We start from the raw sequence: 25,872 nt of genomic DNA on the forward strand, positions 1-25,872 counted from the left end.
TGTTAATTTTCCTACTTTTTGGAAAAAAAGACGACTGTGTTACCTGTATATTGCACAACGACACTAGAGGAGTTTAGCTGCTCGATAACTTTTAATGCAGTTTTGCTCAACATGAAGCCTCTAGTCACAATACTCCGTTGCTATGGGTATTGAAAATTGTGTCACAACGGAACTGTAAACTGCAGTGAGCCTGCAGGATGTCCTAGTTCGATACTTACACCGGAAAATGTGAATAATGTATGGAATATGATCTTGCGTATCCCTCGACGGCAAGCTATCGCACTCGGGTTAGTCGATACCAGTGTTCACCGTTATCTTGCACAAAAATCTTCTCTGGCACATGTACAAGGTCAAAGTTGACTTTAAGCTTACTAAAAGGGTCAAGATGAAGATACTTCAATTTTGTAATAAGTTCTTGGAGCTCCTGCAAGCTTACTGCTGTCAGACAAGGCTCTTTTCCACTTGTCTGGGCACGCAAACAAACAGAATTGTCAGTTCTAGCCTCCACACATCCTGTGTGGATTGCTGGAGCATACTAGACACTGCTCAAAAGTGACAATATGATGAGCAATTCCTTTGAGCACATTATTGGTATATGTATTTTTGAGAATGAGGGCCATACTGTGAAAATAAATTCCAAATGCAACACAGCCAAGCTGCAGAACATTTCTACATCATGAAGTCAATCCCCATAACCACCTATGGTTCCAGCAAGATTGCGCAATAGTCAGTACTACATATCTTTCCATAGGAGCCCTGAATGAAATGTTTCCAGGCAGAATCATTTCTCACTTTGAAGACACCAACTGGCTTGTTCTTGTTCACTTCACCTGACCTGACAGCATCTGATTATTCATTGTGGTGCTATCTTAACAGAAAGTTCGTGAACAACTGGTACAGACGAGATAGCAGATCAAATTCGTGAGTGCATTCTGGAGATTCCAAACAACATGTTACAGTGAGTTATGTTCTCTTCCAGACAGCCTATGTAAGTGTGCTATTCAGCATGACTGACACTTACCAAATATTACTTTTAAGAAATAGTGATATACACTTTAATTCTTTATAAAAAGGGAATGTACCTTTACAAAAATTACTCTTTCCCCCGACTTGTTCCATTCTCAAACCATCAGCTGTTTCTGGGGTGCCCTGAATATTTTATTTTTCAGATGGGTTGTCCCCCATCTCACCTTAACTGTTCAGAACTGGGCTGAGGGACGAGACATTCTAATGTGAATTCATTACCATCGACGGTGATGATGTTTTTGCTCGGTGCTGGTCCATTGCCATATACCGTGAATCAACCTTCAACCACTTTATTTCTTCTGGAGGAGTATCCCGGAGTACATATTGTACACAAGTCAGTGAAAGAGAATTAAGCTCAGCACCTAGGTGAACCCTTTTAACTGGTTCCGATACATACTTACATGCTCTCTTTGCTAATGTTGTATATATGCAGCAGCAGTCGACAATGCCGTAAGGGCAAATGTCAGATATATACCTATGTTTTGATGTACACATGTAGAACTACAGCATATCATGTGTTTGTATACTGTACAAATAACTTCACAATACCACTTACGGATGGCAGGAGACAATTCGTATTTGCCTTACGCTACTTTTGGAGGTATTATAGTGTCGGAACACGTACAAATCACTTAAAAAATTTGCAAGCTTGGACAGTCAAATGCAGAAGTAGGAAAGTTGCTTATGAACAATGACATTGAGGATGAAAATTAATTTCATCATCTTATGAGCATTTTGGCTCTTCAACAACTCAAGGCCAAGAAAATTGTCTTTCACGTTTCACGTGCTTGTCTTCTTTGAGCAAAACTGGTGACTATGACAATTTGGTCCCTTCCAGTGAAAAGAAAAGCACGTCTTTGGGTAGTTTTCAGTGGCAGAGAAAGGTAATGCATCATGTGATACGTAAGTTTGACTCATCAAATTCGGGTGCAAATCTTGCATTTGCAGATAATTGTAGTGCCTTGGAAATTTGAGAATTTTTTTTTTCTTTTCTCCATCTGATATAGTTTCACGTATAATAGGAGAGACTCACAGTTATCATAAATATAATGTGCAGAATATTGTTATTAAAGGGAAGAGCCGTGTTTTTGACTGGAGAGACACGTGTGTTGATGAAATGTATTGTTTCCTGGCGGTAACCCTGCTTATGATGCACTGATGAGTTGAACATACCACATTATAAGTCAAGAGATCCTCTTCTTCAGAGCCCAATCTTTCGTGAAATAATGTCTCAAGACAGATATTTGCTGTCACTCTGTATGTTTCATTTATGTGATGATAATGTTTCTTCTCAGGGGGGCCGGCATGTAAAGTGTGGTTATACACTGAAAGACACACAATTTTAAATTTGTGACATGCACCTATAACAACAGTACAACTGATTCTGGTTTTGTGACAAGTGTAACAATGTCACTCACAAGTGCGATGACAGTGGACATCATTCAAATATGACATGTGCAGAGGCTATTATGGCATAAAGTTTTTATTAATCATAGCACAGTTTACCATCTGATTTGTTACCAAGTTTAGCTTCTAACATGGACTTGTTAACTTATAGGAAGAGACACTGTAAGAATACTGTCACACATTTTCTGTGCATTTTTGACAAAAGTTACCATTTTAACAAAAGTAAGTTAACAGTCCTGCACTGTTGAAACCTTTCTGTCAACAGCTGCAGGTGACTAAGGAAAATTCCCCATTCTGTTTAAGGGGATAAGGAATTGGATTTTTGGTGAAATAAATAGATTCCTCTTTATATGAAATATCATACACGTCTCTATTAGAATTATAACTATTTTATTTTTATAGATTTGTGAGATCAGATATTGCGCTTTTGTGATACACTTCTGTCATGGGGGACGATAAACTTTCTGGCATTATATTCATGTGACATGAATTCAAAATCCCGCTTTCCAGCGACTCTTTATACATCATTTGTCCGAAATTGTTTGTCTGGTTGCATGAAGTTACTCTTTAATTTTTTGACTTAGGATTGCTTGTAAACAGTGTGCTGTAATAAAGTAGTTGTGCCTTTTCTTTTTTTCTCTTTCTCCCCCCCCCCCCCCCCCCCCCCCCATAGTGCTTGATTTTCCGCATTGAAAATGCTTAGAGAAAGGGCAAAAGCGTTTAAAAAGTGTGTGAACTGGAAAAAGAAAATAAATGTTGATTCACTAGCAAATGAAGCATTCCTTCATCATCGTTGTTGGAAAACATGAGTCCACTTACTTCTGATTTGCAGAACGAACTTACTCCAAATGAAAACAGCGCTTCCCAAAGATTTGGAAGAGAAATACAATTTATTTGATAAAAGAAAGAAAGTTTTTGAACTCACTGGCATAAGTATATTGTGCAAAGCTCTTACGAAAAAATGTGTGCTGCAAAAAAAGTCAAAGAAATGTCTCTAAAAGTAGAATCCCATGTTTGTCTAGCTGCCCTGTTTATTTACTATGGATTGTTTGTGAATACAGCTGTTAAGTTTCCAAGCTCTGTTTCAGTAACTGCAAATAATGGATACAAGAACACTGAATTTTGTAGTTTAAATATTAGGTTAGTCTTTGGGTTGTGAGTGGTTGATAAGGGCAACACAGCAGGTAACTTGCTATGTGGTGTTTTAAATCTTCCCAGTGTACCTTCAAAGTTTGATACTTACAACTATGTACTACGATCTGCAGTTGAAGATGTTGCACATAATTCGATTCAGGAAGTTGTAGAAGAAGCAGTAAAGGAAAGTGAAGACAACAGTGCGACCTCACAGTAGCTTCTGATGACACGAGACAAAAAAGGGGTCACACCTGCAATAGTGGTATTGCCACAGCAACTAGTGCTGAAACTATTAAGGTTATTGATGTTGCAATAATGTCCAAATACTGTAGATGCATAGATAGGCTGAAAAATTAACACGTTGATGATTGCGTGCTAATTAGTTTGGTAGTAGTGGTGGCATAGAGGTTGCTGGGATGAAAAGAATTTTTCATCTCTCTTCTGAGTAGTATAATGTTCGCTATGCCCAGTATCTGGGATATGGTGACTCTAAAGCATTCAAAGAAGTTTTGGAAAGCAAACCATGTAGGAACAGTGTAAATATAAGCAAACTTGAATGTACAGGACACGTGCAAAAGAGAATGGGTGCCACGCTGAGAAGGTTGAAATCAGTTATGAAAGGGAAAAAATTAGATGACGGGAAAACCTTGGTATGGTCTAGCAATCAGACAAAATACAGGCAGTCTTTAAGAAATGTGGAAAGCTATACGTGCTTTGAATTTCTACACCACAGTCACAGATGAGCATCCGCAACAAGGTTTGTGCCCCAGAGGTGAAAAGAGCTGGTGTAAATACAATAGACGACTAATAACTGGGAAGAAGTACAGTTATCACCACAGTCTATCAGCAACCATAATGGAAGAAATAAATCGCATCTTCAGAGATCTTGCTGACAGAAGTCTTCTGATGAAATGTCTTCATGGAAGAAGGCAGAACCCCTACGAGTGCTTGAACAGTATGATATGGCATCACCTCCGAAAAACAGTGTTTGTTGGAATTAATACACTGCATTTTGAAGTGCATGATGCTGCGGCAACCTTCAATCCTGGGAATATTTCTAAATGCAAGGTCCTTGAAAAGCTGGCTGTGCATGTTGGTTTCCGCACAGCATATGCTATGTCGACTTTCAACTGGCACAGACAAATGCGTGCAAACAATACAGTTAAGACATTAGTGAAAAAAGCAAGGCAGGTGAAAAGAGGGGCCAAAAGAAGAATTAAACATGATTAGGAATATTGTGAAGAAGGTATTAACAGTGGCTCAGGAATGTTTTAATGCTCTTTCTCCGTGAAAACTTTACTTTTTACTACTTCTAGGAACATTATAACACCCACTGCTGAACCTAGAAGTCTGAAATTTTTATGACATAGTCACATATGTTTCTTGTACATACTGAAACAATGATTTTCAAATTATTTGATTTACAAAAGATTTAGAGGAGATAACTTAGTGAAAAGTAATGGAAAAATTTAATATCTCTTTAAGTAGTAACTATGAACAAAAACTGTTGTTTCTGTATTGTTATGACATATCAGTCCACATACAGTAAAAATTCTCTCTCCAACTCCAGTAGTTTGAGGGAAAATGTTCCCTAAAGTAGCTATAAATTAACACTGCGGTAATGGGAGATTCTGCATCCCCTTAACAAATGTGAGCATAAATCTGAACTTAACAGAGATAGTGATATAATTCATTGTGCAACTGGAAACTTAATAAATCGAAGAAATTTTTTTTATCAAAAGCTATATAACAGTGTTCAAACAGACTATATCACAACTATTTAAAGAAACTGCAGAGAGGAAAGTTACATGGCAACAAAATAGTCAAAATTAAAGTACCTATATCAATGAAATTAGACAGCAGATGAATCACCAAAATCCAGGTAAATTATATTTCCCGCAACATTATTCATCCGCCAGAGGTGATTGTTGGTACTCTGCACTGTAAGATGTACCTAGTAAACAGGTGTAATCTCAAACTGCCCAAGAAGTTTACACAATTTGCAGAGTATGGTAAAGTCGTCATTTTCAAAAGCATTCACACTGGGCACTCAGCAGCATATGCAATTTCCTTCTTTGAACAACCTGAGATCGGGAGCTTATTGTCTTTTGGCAAAATATTCAGCTCCAGTACACTCAAACTCAGACTCCAGTTTATTGTCAAGGAAGCATCACTCGAACGACTGCATCGTGAGGATCCCTGAAGTTGTAGAAACAGCTCAAATGTTTGTTTCAGAGGAGCCGAGACCATCATTGTGATCATTGGTGAAGATTATTGATGTAAGCAAACTGACAATGAACATAATTTTTGAGGATGATATACGACACAAATCTTACAATTGAAGGCCAGACAAACGCTCCCTGAAACTGAGAAAGCAGAGCCTGTCAGTCACTGATATTTTTTTGTGTTTTTGAACAACAATGCCATGGGGTGAATCAGATTTTTTTTCTGGTGTGAACATATCTTTAGGACAGAAAAAATAATTCCTGTCAGTTCTGACAAGCTCACCACTGTGTCCTGTGAGGTCATGTCATGTCTCCATATTTTTGTTGAACTCCACATGTTTTTCAGCAAAACAGTGCAATGGCCCGCATAAGCTATCTGGCACAATACTGTATTTTACACAATTTTGATATGATTTTTCCTAAGGAATTTTAGCATGCCAACACTCCTAATTTAGATCTCATGGACTACGGCACACAGACAGTAGTTGAAAGGGTTTCCAACAAATCTCAACATGCCAATCTGATGTCATTAATGACCATCACAGAGGTAGGCAGCACTTGCCAATATAGACTATGATACATAATTTTGTGCACACATGCACTTCAGACAGATATTGGAGGTCATTGTTTATGCTAAAAGAGGTTGGGTTGAAATACTGTGTTCTACACATGTAAAGAATTTTTCATAATATTAAATATTTCACAAACACAATTTTATCTAAAGAAACTAATAAATTGTCCTGAGTTTGGTGATGCACCCTGCCTGTACCACCTTATATAACATCCTCAAAATGTCTTTCATCTAGCAATACCTTCTAGGTGTTCTGCTAACAGAAATATAATTTAGATAATGAAAGCAAAACTTACATACTCCAGTGAACATGGTGGGAAAATGGGAATTCAATGTATGTGATTGTCATGATGCAGTGGTCAAAAAGTTTTATTAGTCAGTGTGTCTTCACAAACAGCTGAAAATTGTAATTACACTTAATCTCCCCCCCCCCCCCCGCCCTCTCTCTCTCTCTCTCTCTCTCTCACACACACACACACACACGTTTAACCGGCTATTACATAAACAATGCAAATGGGTACCTATAATAACTATGGCTATAGTAAAAAATGCAAATGCTGTTCTACAACTGAAACAACAAAACAAAACAAAAAATACTGAAGCACTGTCTGCTCCCTTTAAAAATGTGTGATTGAATTCGTATCAATTAACTTCACCTCTGTATTGTGATTAAAATTCAGTTGTACATAACTGCAAGTGCCAAATGGCAAGAAAGGATTAAACTGAAGGAATCTTTACTTTACATAAGTTCAACCCATACCCTGTTTTTTATAACTATATCACAGTCATTTGTGTCTTAAATGCAAAAGTGCCACAGATAACATACTACACACTTCTCATGGACCACGTCACTGCACAACATACAATGGACTAAGTCTAGTGAGTTATCACTACCATAACCAACTTCCCTTGTGGTGAAGTTAGTCCTTCTCTCTGCTCTTTTTGAAGTATTGAGTTAAATAATATGGCACCAACGCATATTCTACTATGAACATTTCCTCCACTATCAGACAACAGCATTATTATCAACTTTATAGATGAAACAGGTACTTTTACTGCTATTAGAATTGTTACAACAACAACAACAACAACAACAGCCACCAATGTAAGTAGCATGATGAAAAGAAAGACAGAAGTGCCATTGTTGAGGTTTAATGACCGATTCTGATGAATCACAACCAACGTGATACAAAATGAGGCAGTCTAGCGATGTCATTAATCAGTGGAAATTTTTGCCTAGTGGGCACAATATGACAAAGTGGTCTAGATGAATGGAGCTCATTCAACAATATCAACAAATGAATCACTTTTTTTTCACCCATTCAAGTAAACGTTAACTAACCAGTTCAATAAAACAGGCAACTACCTTCCTTCAAAGTATCTCCCGGACAGCCATTTGTGACTACCCATTCTGATCGTCGTCTTCTTCGTCGCCTTTGCTGTGCTCGTGTAACAAAACATAATCTCTTGAGCTGTATCCAAATTTAATAACATCTCGCTCCATCAGTTCCACATACTTCCGTGCCTCAATACGCTTATTGTTCACGTACGTGCCGTTAGCAGAGTCCAAGTCGATGATGTACGGTCGCACTCTCTTGCCTTTTGTTCCATCTTCTCGAGTGAAAGGCACAAGTCTATACTGCAGGGCTGCGTGCTGCTTCGAACACGATGGGTGGTCCACAGGGATATCAGCCACCTGCAAAAATTTCAAATACTAGCTTATAACAGGGATTCTGTACGTAGTAGACTGGCAGAAGTGTTATTTATTTCATCATGATGGTTACAATGTCCGTGTTTATACAGTGTCTATCTTCTCATGTGTCTGTTCCTTCATGCATGCATGCATGCATATCAGGGACATGTGATGTGCAGACATGGACACTGCAGACACGGAAACTGTATAACCGCAGGTATTGTAACCATCATGATGTATCCTTGGCTATAGGAGATAAAACGATGATAAATATCTGTCTCTCCCTGTGTCAAAATCACAATGTGTGCAAGGGTTGTGGACTCCATGTGGAAGTTTGGGTCAGTCTTGAAGGCATGCTCAAACAGCTGAAGTGATTAAGGGACTGCTCATGATAAGCGGGAAATCCAGATTCACATCCCAGTCCTGCACATATTTTCAACTGTCACAAACAGCTGACACCAATCCAGATTCACAAAATGCAAATCAATTTTGTAATATTATTTCTTTATGGATATGTGGCACCTGAGAACATTAAAGCCATCAGGCCTATTACTAGATATCCTTAGAGATTTGAAATTATGATATTCATACTACACGAGAAGCAAATAGTGACAATTAATTTGACTGAATGGCTGATGATAACACCAACAGCTCTCATAATGAATATCTATAATTTATGAAATGCCAGTCTTTGTGATATTATGTTAAGCTATTTCCTCATTACATTCTTATCAAATTGTAACACATCCTTTCCTAGCCACCCAGGTGTTCTTTAGCAGTTTTGATACTGTAGTCACTCAAGCTGATTTCTAGTGGCAGAGGGAAGTGAGTTTATGTTCGGCCAGAGGAAGATGGGTTGGATTTTCCCTAAATGGATGCCAGTTGGAGCCAAGTAGACTGGCTCGGAGGGAGAGAAATACTGCAGCAATGATTCTTGAACTCCTGCCACGAGGCATCACTTTACAGAAGTGCAGTTAAGCAGGGGCAGGGGATGGCTAATACAATGCTTACATTCTCCTCCAGATTTATGAATGGCTCAAAGGTCTCTATTTTAAACAATTTTGTGTGCTGGTTGAGTGCTCACGAAATTGAGGAGTCAGACTGAGCCCTCATCGAATTGAGGTGGCAAGCTGTCAGCCATTTTTCTTTTTTCTTTTTCCAAATGCTAATTTTGAAAGTCTGGAATTAGTGGCTTCTTGGCATCAAAGATTACATTTCTGGAACGGAATCCTATAAAGCATTCGAAAGTGCGTTCCGCTGCAGGGGCATCGAATTCTACGCGAGCACTTTTTTCTTGTTGTCTGTCAGTGCCATGGATTAATGAGTGTCCACTTGTTCTGTGAAAGAAGGGTTCAGAGTTGTGTGTGGAAACATTAGCCAGCTGGAGATGTGATTTGAACAGAAGTGTAGGACTTGGATAGAGTTAATTAATAACAATAAATTTCATTTTTTTTCTGTGCAAATTTGTGCATGTGCATATTTCAGTGATCGCATGACAGTTTCCCTACCTACCTCATGTAATTAATTGTGAAATAAGGACCAATAAGTACTGAACAAAGATGAATAAGAATGCATTTATTAAATGACTAAAAAGAACAACATGAGATGTCTTAAAATTATCAGATAGTGAGGAAAGTCACTCGTCGATGTGGTGGCACAAGACAAAGGTGGCGCACGGTAGGAACAGTGGACAACAAACGAAGTCACTACCTTGTCCCCAAGTATCACCAGCATAATACCAAATTTTATCGAAGCGAGAGGCTTAGAATTAATCATCTCTTGTGGAAAAAATAGTCTGGACAAGATCTGGACTAAACGTACGTGTTTAACACACGAGTTTGCTGGCAGTGTCCAGTGGACCTTACGCACACTCACGTGGGCATTAATGTTTGCCAGTTGGAATGCCTTGGAGCATGAAACACCGATTTACATGTTGGGCTGTGTAGCATGAGTAAAGACAGTGAAATGGTGGCGAGTCATAAAACTTCACACGAAAGGCATTTCGGTATGAAATCGATGCTGATGCTGCGAGGAGAAGACGAAGACCGAGAGCAATGCTAGGTCAGCGGAAATCTCACTAGGAACTGAGATATTTTCTTGTACCAGTAGCTAATGACTATAGTAGCCAGCTATCCAGTTGCACCGCAGAATCGACAGCTTAGGTTTGGAGTAAGTGCATGAAGGAACAAACTCGCTGCTGTAACAGACAGCTATAGCGAGCTAGGAACATACAGTACTATAAAGATGATGACGATTTGAGTTGAGGGGGTGCTAGACATCATAGTCATCAGAGCCCTGATGAAAAGTCAGCATGCAAATCTCATTGGTGGGGATGAAGGCTGTCCCCACATACAGAGCAGTTTATAATGTCAAAATCTCCTGCCCTTCCCCACCAATTTAGGGATGAGGCCTGACAGTGCACAAAATTCCACCAGCCTTGTAACACTAGAATCGGTATCTGTGAGGATGGTGGGCACATCTCCAGCGAGAATAAGGGCTGCCCCGATATCAGTATACAGGACACACATAGCCAAAATATGCTGAACTGAAAGTGGCACGCCAAAAACTTCACAGAGTGGGGGATCCTCCCACTGGAGGAGAAAACCATGTGTTAAAGGGCTATGCCTGAAGCGCAGTCTGGTACGCAGAACCTTCTCCCAGCGGCGAAGCTGACATGAAGTCTGCCAAGCCTTTGTGGTTGATTCGAGCGACCGCAGTTTATTGTCTGTCACGTGCAATCATTCAGCCTCCAATGCATCTGTCAGAAAATGAGATGATGGCATGCAACGGGATGGGTCAGTGATGGACAGCACCATCCCAACATGCTTCCTTGGCGACTGTCAGCCATGTCGTTCCAGGTATCCAGCAAAACATCACCACCTCCTTACCACAGTGTTGGAACCACTATAAGGAGTCATGGTTGCACTGAATCAGTGGGTCTACTGGATACATTTGGTGCTTGCAGGGCACTAAGAGAGTCAGAACAGACAAGAAACCTTGTACAGTGATGTCTGTGAACCCTCCCCAGTGGCACCAGAATGCCATATAATTCATCATCATAATTTGTAAATTGTTCTGGAAGATGCACTTTAAAACCTCTATCAAGATAAACAGCAGAACAACCGAGAGCATTCTCTTGCTGGGAGCCAGCTATATAAACAACGATAAAACTGTGGTACGTACTTAAAATGGATGACAACATAGGTGTAAAAACAAAATCTGGAGTACAAGTTTTGCTGTACTGTGTCAAGCTGAAAATCACTCTGGGCCTCTGAAAACACCAAGGCGGCAATGTGTTCTGTCCCTGGCTGTGTATTTTGATGCCTGGTACATCCAGATCCTTGAAACAGTCCATAGCATGTATCCCAAATGGCTTGGTCGCATGGGGCTGATTCCTGAACAGCCGTTCAAAGGTGGGTTGGACCACTGAACTAAATGTCAATGACTGAGATTTTCAGTGCCTGCCAAGCCAAATGGATATGTTGCCAAATCCAGAGTGGTGGTTCACCAGCCTCTACACACAGACTCCGAGCTGGGCTGGTCCGAAACACTCCAGTTGACATCCAAATGCGCTCATGGTGGACAGCATCTAACATCTTGAGATAGGAAGGACAGGTCAATCAGTAGACCACACTGCCATAATCTAAGTGTGATCGAACAAATGCCCTATAAAACTGCAGGAGGCGGGACCTGTCAGCTCCATGTTTTTCCGCTAAGACATTTCAAAATATTCAATGACTGGAAACCCTTTGTTGATAGGTCTTTCAGGTGGGGGAGCAAAGTCAATTTTGAGTCAAATAATAAACCCAAAAAGTGCACAGTATCTTGAAAATATAAAATACTGTTCACCACTGTGAGCATAGGTTGGTTAAAACTTTGACGAGCACGTTTAAAAGTGACACATGTAGTCTTCTTGGGTGAGAAACGAAAACAAATTGTCCTGGCCCAGGTTTCCAGCCTCCTAATGGTCAGCTGTAGCTGCCTCTGTCATCGTCATAAGATCAGAGGAAGAGTAGACAACTGCAAAGTCATCCACAAACAAAGAGCATTTGACAGGGCTCGTGACTGCAGAGGAAATGGCATTGACAGCGATGGCAACTGCTGTGGGGGATCCCATTCTCCTGAACATTGAAGTCAGATTTGGCACTGCCAATGCGATATTGGAAACGCTGGTCCTCAAGAAAGGATTGGATAAGAAGTGGCAGGTGTCCACGTAGTCCCCATTCATGAAGTAGGCAACGGATGTTGTACCTCCAAGTAGTGTCATACACTTTTTCGAGGTAAAAAAAAAAAGGACAGACAAAATGGTTTTGGCGTAAGGATGAATCCTGTATCGCCGTCTCCAGTAGAATTAAGTTGTCAAGGGTAGAATGGTAGCACCTGAAACCACACTGGGTGCGGCTCAGGTGACCTCGGGATTTGAGCAGCCAGATGAGGCGGCTATTGACCATGCGTTCAAGAGTCTTACCCATACAACTGGTAAGGGTGACAGTCCGGTGACAGGGGCGCCACAGTCCTTGTCTAGTTTCCAGAATTGAATTAATATTCCCTCCTTCCAAGTCGTGGGGTACTGTCCATCAAACCAGATCTGACAAACAAGAGAAGAGCTGTCCTTTCACTTCAGGGCACATGATGAAGCATGGCATTATGAATCTCATCAGATCCTGGAGCAGTGTGTCTGACTGCAGACAAAGCTAATTCCATTTCCCGCATGGAGAACGGAAGGTTGTAGACTTCGTCATTATTCAATAAGAAATTTAACTTCCTCACCTCTGCAGTGCTACAGAACACCTGAAAAGCAGGAGCTTGTCAGGATGACATAGTAACAGTAAAGAAGTGTTCAGCTAAAACTTGAGCCATGTCTTCTGGTGTGTCCACCAAGACCCCATTACTTGCCACGGCCATAAGGGGATGAGTACTACCTTTGCCTGAAATCCATCTTATTGATACCCAAACTTGCACACTTGAAGTGGACCAATTAATGGAAGTCTTGAATTTCCTCCAGGAAGCCCTCTTTTGTTGTTTTATCACTTGTCTCGCATGTGCTCCTGCAGATGTGGAGGCATGAAGAATGTCTGTAGTTGGACAGTGTTTGGAGTTCTGCAGAGCTGTCAGTCTGGCACTGATTGCCAATCGACAGTCGTCATTCCACCAAGGTATAGGCTGCCGTCTCAGGTGGTTACTAGACCTGGGGATGGACGCTGGGGCAGCCCAATTGATCTCACAAGTGATATGGGTCACCACCCCTTACGCACAATATTTTTGTTCAAAAATAGCCTGTCAACTCTACTGTAACAATTTTCCCTTTGCATCATCCATCTGCAAGGTCTCCTGTTGGCCACCATCCTAGTCGGCATACAGATCCACACTGGGAAGCGGTCACTAGACTGTAAATCTGAAGCTACTTCTCACTGAAATGAGTCTGCAATAGCTGGGGGGGGGGGGGGGGGGCAGAGGGGGGGGGGGCTGATGGCTGAAAAAGACCCTGTAGCTGTGGAAAAGTGTGTCATCTGAACCACGTTCAGAAGGTCGATATTCTCAGAGTAGATGAGTCATTTGATCATCCGACCCCTAGAGCAACAGGTAGCTGAGCCCCCCAGCACACTTTGTGTATTGAAGTTCCCCCACAAGGAGGAATGGGCATGGTAGTGCCCGGAAGAGTTCTTCCAGTGCGTCAAAGCATCAATAGGGGGAAGGTACAATGAACACAGTGTGATATTAAAGGATACAAGAACTTTCACAGCAACTGCTTGCATGGCCGTGGTAAGAGGGGCAGCCACTCCACCTTTAACCCTGTCTCCAGTAGTATCGCCCTGCCTGTATGCCTGGTAGCCCCATAATGCAGGTGTGTCAGTGACTTTAAGATGCGTTTCTTGTAAGCAGATGCAAAACGGTTTCTCCTGGACCTATAGCTGCAATTCTTTCAAATGTGAGCGATATCCATTCAAATTCCACTGCAACACTGAAGTCCCTGTGAAAGCCATTGGTTAGCAATGGTTGTTCTCTTTCTCCCTTGGAGGCGGTGATTTACTGGAGAGGTCAGGGGGAACATTAGCCAGTTCCTTGGTCTCCGGTTCCTCCAACTGGAAGTCCATATCCTCAAGAGCATAGTGCCCATCAGAAAGGGAGAGAGTGTGCCGATCTGAAGGTTTAACTACTACTTTCTTGGAGTTTTAACTACTTTTCAAAGGATGTTTTCCTTTACTGACAGGTGGTTGGCTGGATTGCGGAGATGGCTTAGTTGGCTTCTGATGTTGGTAGTAGTATGTGGCTTAGGTGGCAAGCCTGTTGTCGATGACTTCTGAATGACTTCAGTTTCAAGTGGAGCATTTCTCCACACAGGTACACCGACAAGTGCATGTACTCATACTTGAATCTGTGGTCTGAGTTCGTGTGGAGGCATCACACTTAGTGATTGGCGTCTTAAGAGCGGATGCAAAAAAAAGTAGCAAAAACCAGTGGTTGCATAGCTCTGAAAGCCTTTATAGCTTCCCCATAGGGCATGTGTCTCTTTACTTTCAACTCCTGAATTTTGCTTTCCTCGTTGTAAACCTCACACTTCCTGCTCCAGACTGGGTGATCCCCAGAGTAGTTCATATGTTTTGGAGGAAGTGTACAAAAATTGCCCGAGTCGTGAGCTGAGCCTCCACAATTGCAATACGTAGCCTTCCCATTACATCCCATAGTGGTATGGCCAAATCTCTGACATTTGTAGCATCACACTGGTAACTCCACGGGGTCCAACTCCATTATATTGGAGCAGTTAATCATGCCCTTACTAACGTAAAGGGTGTTATGCAACTCAGCCTCGACTGGGGAGCCACCTAGGGCCTTACATCCCAGAAGCTTAGATATTTGGTTTGAATCTGCTGATTCAACTAAAAGTGTTCCATTACGAAGTCATTTGACACTTTTTACAGACCCAGCAATATCTTACAATGCCTTGTGAATATAGAAAGGGGAGATTTTCTCAAAGGTTCCCCCTGTTTGCTTGATTACAATGAAAGTGTTATGGCACAATAATGCCCCGTTACTATGTTTCTGAGACTTCTTTTCGGGAGGAATGACCAACCAAGCTCTCTTTGAGGAGTGGGTGTAGGTACCAGCTGACGGTACACCCGTACCGTCAGTGGCAATAGTAGTAGTAGTTTGATTAGACCGTTCCACAGGGATCCCATGATACATTAGGCAAACAACCATCGACCCAGGCAGAGCACTGCGTGCCTTAGCAAGCCTTATACAACCAGAGGGCAGCAGGTGCCCGAGAGGTTGCCTGCCGGAGACTGCTTTACTTCCAGAGCCATTCACATCAGCACGTAGCACATGTTGAGGTTTTTTTTATAGAGGTTTGTACCTTCATTGCGGTCCAGGCGGTGAAGCAAAGGCCTACATTATCCAAAACAAACAACATTACACCGCTGTGCTGCACGGTGGTCGCTGAAGCATACCCATAGCTTATGGTGGCAGAGGGCTAGCGGCACTTATCAGTCTCCAGCTCAGGAACCCCGGGGTCACCTAGCCCATACTCAGCAAACGAATGCAGAGCCACTGAGGGACAGAACTATTGAGACATGTGGCAAAAGGCTGTCACATGAGCTTTTGTTGAATTGTTACTTGTTTTGTTGCTACAGTAATTAATAAGGGCACTTACTAATAGCCAGTTGAGAGAGGTGTATTGAATTGTTAGCGGTGATCATTTCCAGTCCAATGGTTGGATCTCTGAAACTTTCATGAAAGCAGTTTGATAGTTACAGGGCTTTTAATTACTGACAGTTGAGTTGCGAAATTTAACCCTGTCTCACAGATCAACTTGAGACTGGCTACCCTTCCTTTTACTGATGTCTAATGTAATAGGTTGGTGTATAAGTTTATAGCATTTTTCTTTTGCATGGATTCATTTATCAATTGTAATTTTCTATTTGTAGTTCACTGTTGCTATTTGAGTTTACACATTATCATTTTGTGTTCTGGAGATACTGAGTGGAACTTTGGGCACTAGAAAATGGGGTTCCAAGTAGAGAATCTGAACATTTCTGACATATTCTTCTGTCCGAGTTCAATAGAGTGGCGACATCAGCAAAGGCAGCCAGAAACATTTGTGCTGTGTATAGGGCTAATGCAATTGGACAGAGCATGGCAAGGAAATGGTTTTCTCGTTTTGAGGAGGATCATTTTGATACAAGTGTCTCTCGATGTTCAGGAAGACCTTCAGGGTTTGATGAAGATCGTTTAAACACACTGATCCACATCAGTGTATTTGAGAATTGGTAAATGTGACGAATTTTGATCATTCCACGAATGTATGACATTTGCATGCAATGGGAAAGGTTTGAAAATCTAGTAAATGGATACCGCAGGCTCTAAGCCACAATCACAAAAATCAGTAGGTGCCTGTATGTTCATTTCTGTTTGCTCGTCATCAATTGGTTCGTGAAAAACATCGACTGTTCCTACCCTGAATGATTACTGCTGATGAGAAATGGTGTCTTTATGCTAACATAAGGAAAAGAAAAGAACGGTTGTGCCCAAACAAAGCAGCAACTCCCTGTACAAAGGCCAGCACACATCCACAAAAGATAATGTTGCGCAACTGGTGGAGATAGTGTGGTGTACTTATTGTCAACATCTGAGATGTCTTGCAGATGCAGTCAATGAACAATGACCAGGAAGACCATAAAGTGATGCTGCTCCACCATAACGCACACCCAGTCTGCTAGATTTACAAAAAATACTATACAGGAGTTGGGTTGGAAAGACATTCTGCACCCACCTTACTCCCCAGATCTTGTGGCCTCACATTTTCGTCTTTTCTGCTCTCTATAAAACAACCTTCAAGAAACTTCTTTTCTGGATGAAAATGCACTCTGAATATAGCTCGAAGAGTTCTTCACCTCAAAATCACGATTCCTACACTCACAGAACTGAAAAGTTACTGCAACATTGTTGGACTGTTGTAAATAGTGAAGGAGATTATATGGATGATGTAAGTCTCAGTTATGTGCATCTGGTGTATTTATTAAACTTATGGAAAAATGCAATGAACTTATGCACTAACCCAATAACAGTGAAACAATTAATCCGGGCCCACCATCAAACATTTCCAATCAAATCTGGAGAGCAGTGCTCTATGTCATTTCTTTCAAATGCCATGCATTGCCAAGACTGCAGATGCGATAAGACTTCGCGTGAAGTCATGGATGTTCCATGAAACAAATGAAAGCAATGTTTAAAAACATAAGAATGATATGTATCACTACAGTACTGAAGCAATCAAATGTGGAGAAGCAGCTGAGTGATCAGAGGAAGTGTGAGAAACAGTAAGATAAGGATAGTAGATGAGACGGAGGGACGAAAACAGTAATGGATAGATATGAGAAAAGCATTTCAGTGTTAGCAATTTAACAAATATAGTGTCAGACAGAAGGAAAATTGCTGGTATACATCAAAAGAGAAATAACGCTGATGGTAAGAGAAAAAGCTTTAATCTCCTCTTGACTGAACGGACTTTTTAGCTAAAATGCAGGTTACTAGGTCCCTTGTTCCACACTTGTACACCTGAAAGGGAGAAGAAGAAAAATTTAGTGTTATGCAAAGGTGCAGCCAAGATGCTGGACATATCTAATCTGGTATTGCAGTTATGGAATGACGATAGGTATTTGATACGTGAGGATAGGTACTGAGGACACTAGTGCTAAAACACCAACAAAGTAACAGGATGTGAGAAAATTACGTTCCTATTCCATCACATTCCCCCTAACTGAGCACAGGAGGGACCAACAATCTGGCAAGATACACTTTCGGTGGACGTAACACAAATGGAAAACAGGCTCTTCAACAAATCAAGTAATGACTTTTTGGAAGACTATATGTTTACAGAAGGATGATCCTCGAGTCATTTACCAACTAATTTACAAATATTATCATTGATAACATATACAGTGTATCAAAATCAAAATTCATTTGAGAAAATTGTAAAATTACTGTGACACAAACTGGCCAGTCAGTAATTACATTCAGAGGGTTAAATTCAAAATACTGCAAATACTTGTACAGAAAGCATTAATGACAATCAGTTCACAATTTCTTTAAGATTGACACTTAGGCAGGAGCACACCGAAGACACACACAATCTCTTATTTCATTCAGTTCACTTGAACTCACAAACTGCAACACATAAAGATGAAACCGGCATCAGTGTGTTCTTGAAGAAAAATGTTCAAATGTGTGTGAAGTCTTATGGGACTTAGCTGCTAAGGTCATCAGTCCCTAAGCTTATACACTACTTAGCCTAAATTAACCTAAGGACAAACACTTACACCCATGCCTGAGAGAGGACTCAAACCTCCGCCGGGACCAGCCGCACAGTCCACGAATCCAGCGCCTTAGACCGCTCGGCTTCTTGAAGACCACTCAATGTTTTCATTTTAGGTCTTTTTTTTCCAGCAAATTTTTGAGATGATACATTGAAAGTTTATCAAACTGCATTTGCTAATGACATTGCTGAGTTTTCAATATTACCCAATTTATGTGGACACATTAGGGGAATGAAGGTTTAAATTTATCCGTTTTTGTTTCATTTCATTTTTCTTAGGAAATACAGAAAACTTAATTCATAACTATTTCCATTGTCTGCAGTGGTTAGTAAACTTCGCGATCGGTTGGCATTTCAAAACACTGTCTTGGAGTTCCTCGATACAGTGATAACTGTAGCATAACACTTCAGTTGATCACCAGTAACTTTCATGTAAATAACCTTATATTCACTCAAAACTGCAATGACAACACAACATGATACAGCATTGATGTCAGCATTGCAGTTTTTACTGCACCATCTCCGAGTGATTCCTACGGTGTACTCTTCATAACCGTGGGAAAACATATCACAAACACTCATGGATGTGACGGAATGATTTATAACTGCAATAATACATGAAGCTGGAATTGATATTTTTGCCTTTTGCAACTAAGAAAAAGAATGGCACATCAAGTATACAAACCTTTCTATCACGGCCAATCAGGAATGCAGACTGTCTGTGAAGGTACAGTGTGGGCAATGCCTCATCGCCTTTGAATGGGTAAAATCGCCACCGACGTTTCGGCTTGCGAGCTTCTGGAGGCTCGCTGTACTTGATAACAACACCATTGTAAACATTGACATCTTCTGTCAGTTTCCCCGACAGGCCAAAGTTTGGCTTCTTCTTATCCTCAGCTGAGGAAGGGCCTCCAGAGTTGTTATTTGCAGCCTGTTTGTTGTCAGACTTGCCCCACTCGTACTCTCTCTCGTCTTCGGTGGGACGCTCACGTTTTATTCGGCGAGGACCTTCCCGTGAATCACCTACATGGTCCCTGGAAAGCAAATGGCATGCTTTTACATTCATTTGACAACTGCTTTCACTAATACAATAAAAAGGTTGTTCTGCACTTGGCAGAAATGTCACAAAACAATGTGATGGCTATTCTGTATGTGAAGAAACAAGCTCTACATTTCAGTCTTGTGTTACTTACAAAGACAGTCTCAAGAATCTCTCTCATTGATGAGAGCAATGAAGAAGCATGATCATTGCACAAATATCATTTCTTCGATGTGACTGGAAAATGAACTAGAAGGTGACTCATTACTTAACACTATCAACTACATCCCAATCATCACTGAACTGCACTATTAGATGTGTAACTCTACTTTTTCCAATGTTACTTCAAAATAATAAAAAGGCAACACTAATGGCTAGTGTGCTGAGTATCTACATCCACTGGTTATCCACGAACACAATAATTGAACTATTTGCGCCTGTTTATTTTGTTTGTGCATTCTAATATGCCTCAGATAGTTGAGAATACCTAAGCATGAAATATAAGCAGTGAGTCATTCTGTGTGTGCAAAAGCAGTCAAAATTGATTCACAGCTCAATAAATGGATGGAACAGTAACAAGAAAGTATTAGTGTTCAACTGATAGCCATACTAATGGGCATGATGAAATTCCAAATGGGCAGCCATCTGCTGTAATTGAAAGACTTGGCACAGAAAGTTTATGCTGGATGAAGTTTTACAATACTGTCCTTATTTAATGTGTTTCCTCACATCTCAGGAAGTTCTTTTTAGAAAAAAAATGCTATTTTTTATTTGACAAAAATGTGTACCATTACTGGCAAAACATAAATATACAGCCAATAGTTAACCAAAATAGCTTCACTTCTAAATGTGTGCAAGTATTACCTGTAATCGCTGTCTTTTATGTAATTGCTCTTTATTTTAACTTCTCGCAAAAATCTTCCCAACTGAGTCTTTAAATGGAAACAACGGATACTGCCTCAGTCTGTCTCTCTGTATCATTCACTGAGTATGTTCATTTACAAGGTGCTGCCCTAAATGTCTGAGAATATCCTGCAAGAATTACAAAACCTACAACTTAATTTCCACCATTCACTATCAAGGTTGTCTCCATGCACTTGTACGATGTTTGTTCAAAAAATTCCGGAACTTTGCCCACAAAATTTTTCTATGCTTACCATTTAGTTATTGTGCATGGTCTCCTCCAAAATACTCTCCTCCCAATTGATATACTGCTCCCAAAGCCGTTTCCACTTCCAGAAGCAGTCTTGGTACGTCTCTAGCGGGATCGGTGAAGCACCATCTGCGAATTTTCTTTTATCTCATCTATCGTTACAAACCTTCGTCTTTCAGCAGGATTTTCAACTTTTGGAAGGGGGGGGGGGGGGGGGGGGAAGCCTGCAGGGGCCAGGTCTGGAGAATATGGAGGATGAGGCAGCACAGTTATTTCATTTTTTTGTGCACTTGTCACGCACCAACAGGACTGAATGTGCAGCTGCATTATCATGATGCAAGAGCCATGAATTGTCTCTCATGTTTCAGGCCATTTCCTTCTCACATTTTCTTGCAGGTGTCACAACATACCGGATAGTGTCATTAACAGTTTGTCCCTGTGGTAGGAATTCATGATTAACTAATCCTCCAAAGTCAAAGACGATTATCAGCATGGCTTTGACATTTGACCTAACCTGAAGAGCTATTTTTGGCCTAGGAAAACCTTTCCTGACCCATTATGAAGAATGAACCATTGTCTCAACATCAAAACCATATAACCACGTCTCAACACCAGTTATTATTCTCTCAAGGAACATCTCGTTCTCATTTGTATGATCCAAAAGCTCTTCACAGACAGTGAGGCGAAGGTCTGTCTTCACTCATGAGCCATGGGACAAACTTGGTGGCAACATGATGCCTTCCAAGATGCTCTGTCAGGATTTCATGGCATGATATTACTGAATTGTTAAATTCTTCTGCAATCTCTCAGACAGTTAGTGATGTGGACAGACATCAAAGGGCATCCTGAATGAAGGTCATCTTCAACTTCCGTCTGGATATTTTTAAACTTTGTGAACCATTCATAACACCAAATCCAGCTTAAACACTCATCACCATAGGCTTCCTGCATCATTTGGTGTGTGTCTCAAGATTTTCTTGAGTTTCATGCAAAATTTAATGCAGATGACTTGCTCCTCTAACTCTGCCATGTGCAACATAACATTCTACTCAATACAGCACCGAAAAATAACTAACAGATATACAAAAATGAAACTTCCGGCAGTTAAACACTAAATACAGGCATGTGCAGGGATGCCAACCACATTTCACTCCAACACATCATTGGCACGATGTTACAAATAATCCAGAATTTTTTGAACAGACCTCATATGCAACATTTCTGATGATTTTCCCCTTGATGGAGGTAGTGCTGAAATTCTGTTGGCCGATTACACTTTAATCTCTTCTATGGAGCCAAAATGCTGCCATTTAAACCTTTCATTTTCAGTAAGAAAAAGAAATAATGCAGCAATCAGTCTTTGTTGTCCTACCTCAGAATGTTTGGTGTAACATCATCTGTAAATCTACTCAATATAGCAGAACTTTCCTGTGACTGTCTGACCATATGGAAAAAATCCTTACAGAAAACTGCATTAAAAAACAGATGTATTATTAGTTAGAATTAATTTGATGTTGCTGTGAACTTGTCACATTTTTTGGGCTGTGGAGATGACGGTGTCTTTCACTGAAGATTACTGTTTTGTTGCTGGGTCACTAATGTACACATACCATTCACTAGCAGTTATTTATTTATTTAACCTGATCTAATTTGGGCCTCTCTTACATCAGGCCATGGTTTCACATGTACAGTACCCTTTCTACATCATATGTACCTAAGAAATAGCAATTTTAATATGAGAAACAATATTAAAATGATTTGAGTGTCTTAAGTGGCTATGTGAGTAATTAATACTGCCTACGATATAATAAATTTATACGTACAGTATCTGAACTACTGCAATGGCTGTCACTGATAGTTATGGTGATGGTAATAATAATAATATAATAATAATGAAATTTCCTGGTAGATTAAAACTATGTGCCAGACCGAAACTCGAACTCGGGATCTTTGCCTTTCGCGGGCAAGTGCTCTGCCAACTGACCTACCCAATCACGACTCGTGCTACACCCTCATAGCTTTACTTCTGCCAGCACCTCGTCTCCTACCTTCCAAACTTTACAGAAGCTCAAAAAATAAATTAGTAAGGATCAGACAGACAGAACAGCTGATCCAGTTTTAGACCACAGGACACAGAGTTAATTTGTGAAACGGAACAGCTCTTTGCGTTTCTCTGAGCCTAAAAGAACTGTTAGAAGTTGCTTTTCCCTCTACTTCTCTTTAGACACAGTGTCGCTCTGTGACGACAATGAAATGCGACTTCCTGGCAAGGAAGATAAATACTGTTTCAGTTGTGAATGGGTTTAAAAGCAATTAGGAGCAATATGGAGTCGACAGGAAGAAAGATGGTGAAAATGTGCCTGAGAAGGAACGAATTTAATGGAATCTTGTAAGTATTACAATCTGTTTCTTGGTGTATATATTTCAGTAGTAAGTATAATAATAATAATAATAATAATAATAATAAACCCTTTTGATCAAGTAACATCAACAGATACGAAGAAAGTAAATTGGAAAAAGGAAACACTACATGGCAAGCACCCGCATCATGTAACACAGCCACACATCGATCAAGACACATCCAACACTTGGTTAAGAAAAAGCGATATATACAGTGAGACGGAAGGATTCATGATTGCAATTCAGGATCAAACAATAAACACCAGATATTACAGCAAGCATATTATTAAAGATCCCAATACCACAACGGATAAATGCAGACTATGCAAACAACAAATAGAAACAGTAGATCACATCACAAGCGGACGTACAATACTAGCAAATACAGAATACCCCAGGAGACATGACAATGTAGCAAAAATAATACATGAACAACTTGCCATACAACATAAACTAATAAAACAACATGTTCCCACATACAAGTATGCACCACAAAATGTACTGTAGAATGAAGAATACAAATTATACTGGAACAGAACCATTATAACAGATAAAACAACAACACATAACAAACCTGACATCATACTCACCAATGAACAGAAGAAATTAACACAACTAATCAAAATATCCATACCCAATATAACAAATATACAGAAGAAAACAGGAGAAAAAAATTGAAAAATACATCCAACTGGCTGAGGAAGTCAAAGACATGTGGCATCAGGATAAAGTTGACATTATACCAATTATACTATCAACTGCCAGGAGTCATACCACACAATATCCACCAGTACATCAACGCAATACAGCTACATCCAAACGTATATATACTACTACAGAAATCTGTAATTATTGATACATGTTCTGTTACCCAAAAGTTCCTAAATGCAATGTAACATATACCATACAGTTAAAAGGAAGTCACGCTTGATCAAGGTCCGCGTCGCTTTCCATTTCTAACCAGACATAACGTCTGAGACAGGAAAGAGAAATAATAATAATAATTACTAGTATTATTATTACCAAATAATTACAGGGGTATCTCACTCGTACCGGTCACATATAAAATCCTATCAAAAGTTCTCATGATTAGATTAGAAGAACAAGCTGACCCACAAATAGGAGAATACCAGGCTGGTTTTCGCAAGGGACGATCATGCATAGAGCAGATATGCAATCTGAAAATGATTCTCCAGATGAGAAACACCCGAAACACAGTGGTCACTTTTGCAGATTTTAAAAAGGCCTACGACTCAATAGACAAGAGTAGTGCTCTGAAAGACAAGAGCAATCATTCGGGAAACATTAACTGACACGGTCTCCAAGGTTATCTCGGAACCATTTGAAATCCAAACTGGAGTGCGACAGGGTGACGGACTTTCGCCATTACTCTTTAATATCATTCTTGAAAAAATTATCAGGACATGGTAAAAAGAAGTCAAAGGAATCCAAATTGGCATTAGAAAAGATAAGAGATTCAATGTGAAGTGTTTAGCTTTTGCAGATGACCTTGCAATCCTCACAAATAATAGAAAAGAAGCCACTAACGCCATAGAGAAGTTACACGAAATTCCACAAAGAAGTGGCCTGCAAATTTCGTATGAGAAAACCCAGTACATAAAAGAATGCCACACGACAAATTGCCTATTGTGACAACCCATGGGAAAATCATACAAGTACCACTTTTTAAGTACCTGGGAGAAATCCAGCCATCAGGGATCAACCTAAAGGCCAATGAGGAAAGAATAAAAAAACTACAGAAAGCATATAAACTCACATGGAACTATTATAACAAGAAGTCCATATCCATTAACGCAAAATTGAGGCACTACAACACTGTCGTACTTCCGGAGGCACTGTAGGCATCTGAAACAACACAAATAGGTGGGCAAACTAAAATCAAAGAAATAGAGAAACAAGAAAGGAAAATTCTCAGGAAAATTTTTGGCCCGATACAAGAGCAAGGAATCTGGAAGAAGAGACCAACATCAGAATTATATAAATACACAGACATGATTACGGATACAATAAGGAAAAGAAGAATGCAGTTCTACAGACATATCCACAGGATGAATGGAAACAGAATTTCGAAGCGAATTCTTGAAGTCATCAACTCAGGCAGGGGAAAAACAAAATGGATAAAAGAAGTTGAAGAGGACCTCAGACAAGCACACATAACAGTAAACGATGCAGAAAATAGAACTGAATTCAGGAACATCATCAAAAAACATAAATTTGACACCAAAACACAGAAGAGACCAAGATGCAAATGGACAGCGGAGCGAAAGAAGCAACACAGTGAACACATGAAGAAAATTTGGGCTCAGAAAAAACGCAAACAATCATCATAAAGGAATTTCAAGTTCAAACACTCTCTTAAATGGGAATAATCGAAAATAATAATAATAATTACTAGTATTATTATAGCTATTAGTGGTGTTGACATTATTATTTATATTCATAGCTGAGGAAGAACGTGATGTGGAGATGCTCAGGACATTCATTGGTTCAGATACAGATGATGATTCATCCTACAAACAGGACAACACTATAGATTCTGGTGGGAAGCCAAACAATTACTAGACACTATAGCAGTTTCAGTGATTTTTCCCCCCTTTCTCTGAATACCTGTCATGTTATTGTTACAGACAGCAGTGTTGAGCATACAATGTCCCTTGTAAAGAAGGTCACAAAAACTGCTGAGGATGCAACTAGTGCACAAGTAAATCATCACAATCAGGACGGGGATACTGCAGATGCCTACGCTGGTATTGAGAAACAAAACAAGAAAACGAAAAATGGTAGCAGTTGAAGAGGAATGGAAAAGAAATCAAAGAAAAATCAATTGACAGCAGGGTAGAGCATGTATTTTTATGAAGAATTGTGAAGTTCCTGCAAGAAATGTGAAGCGG

The 25,872-nt window shown here is 40.2% G+C and overlaps 1 protein-coding gene across 1 annotated transcript in view; it reads right to left on the minus strand.

Annotated features, from left to right (window-relative positions):
- Positions 1-7,499: 7,499 nt before the first annotated feature.
- Positions 7,500-25,872, minus strand: part of LOC126210184 (smad nuclear-interacting protein 1) — a 30,602-nt gene continuing 12,229 nt past the window's right edge. Inside the window, exons 4-5 of the mRNA XM_049939348.1 lie at positions 19,054-19,402; positions 7,500-8,059 (exon numbers count right to left, since the gene is read on the minus strand). Of these exons, the coding sequence (XP_049795305.1) occupies positions 7,766-8,059; positions 19,054-19,402 (643 nt within the window). The 3' untranslated portion in view covers positions 7,500-7,765. The remainder of the gene's footprint in view (positions 8,060-19,053; positions 19,403-25,872) is intronic.

This window comes from Schistocerca nitens, chromosome 10 (assembly GCF_023898315.1).
Source record: "Schistocerca nitens isolate TAMUIC-IGC-003100 chromosome 10, iqSchNite1.1, whole genome shotgun sequence".
In the NCBI taxonomy this organism is placed as follows: Eukaryota; Metazoa; Arthropoda; class Insecta; order Orthoptera; family Acrididae; genus Schistocerca; species Schistocerca nitens.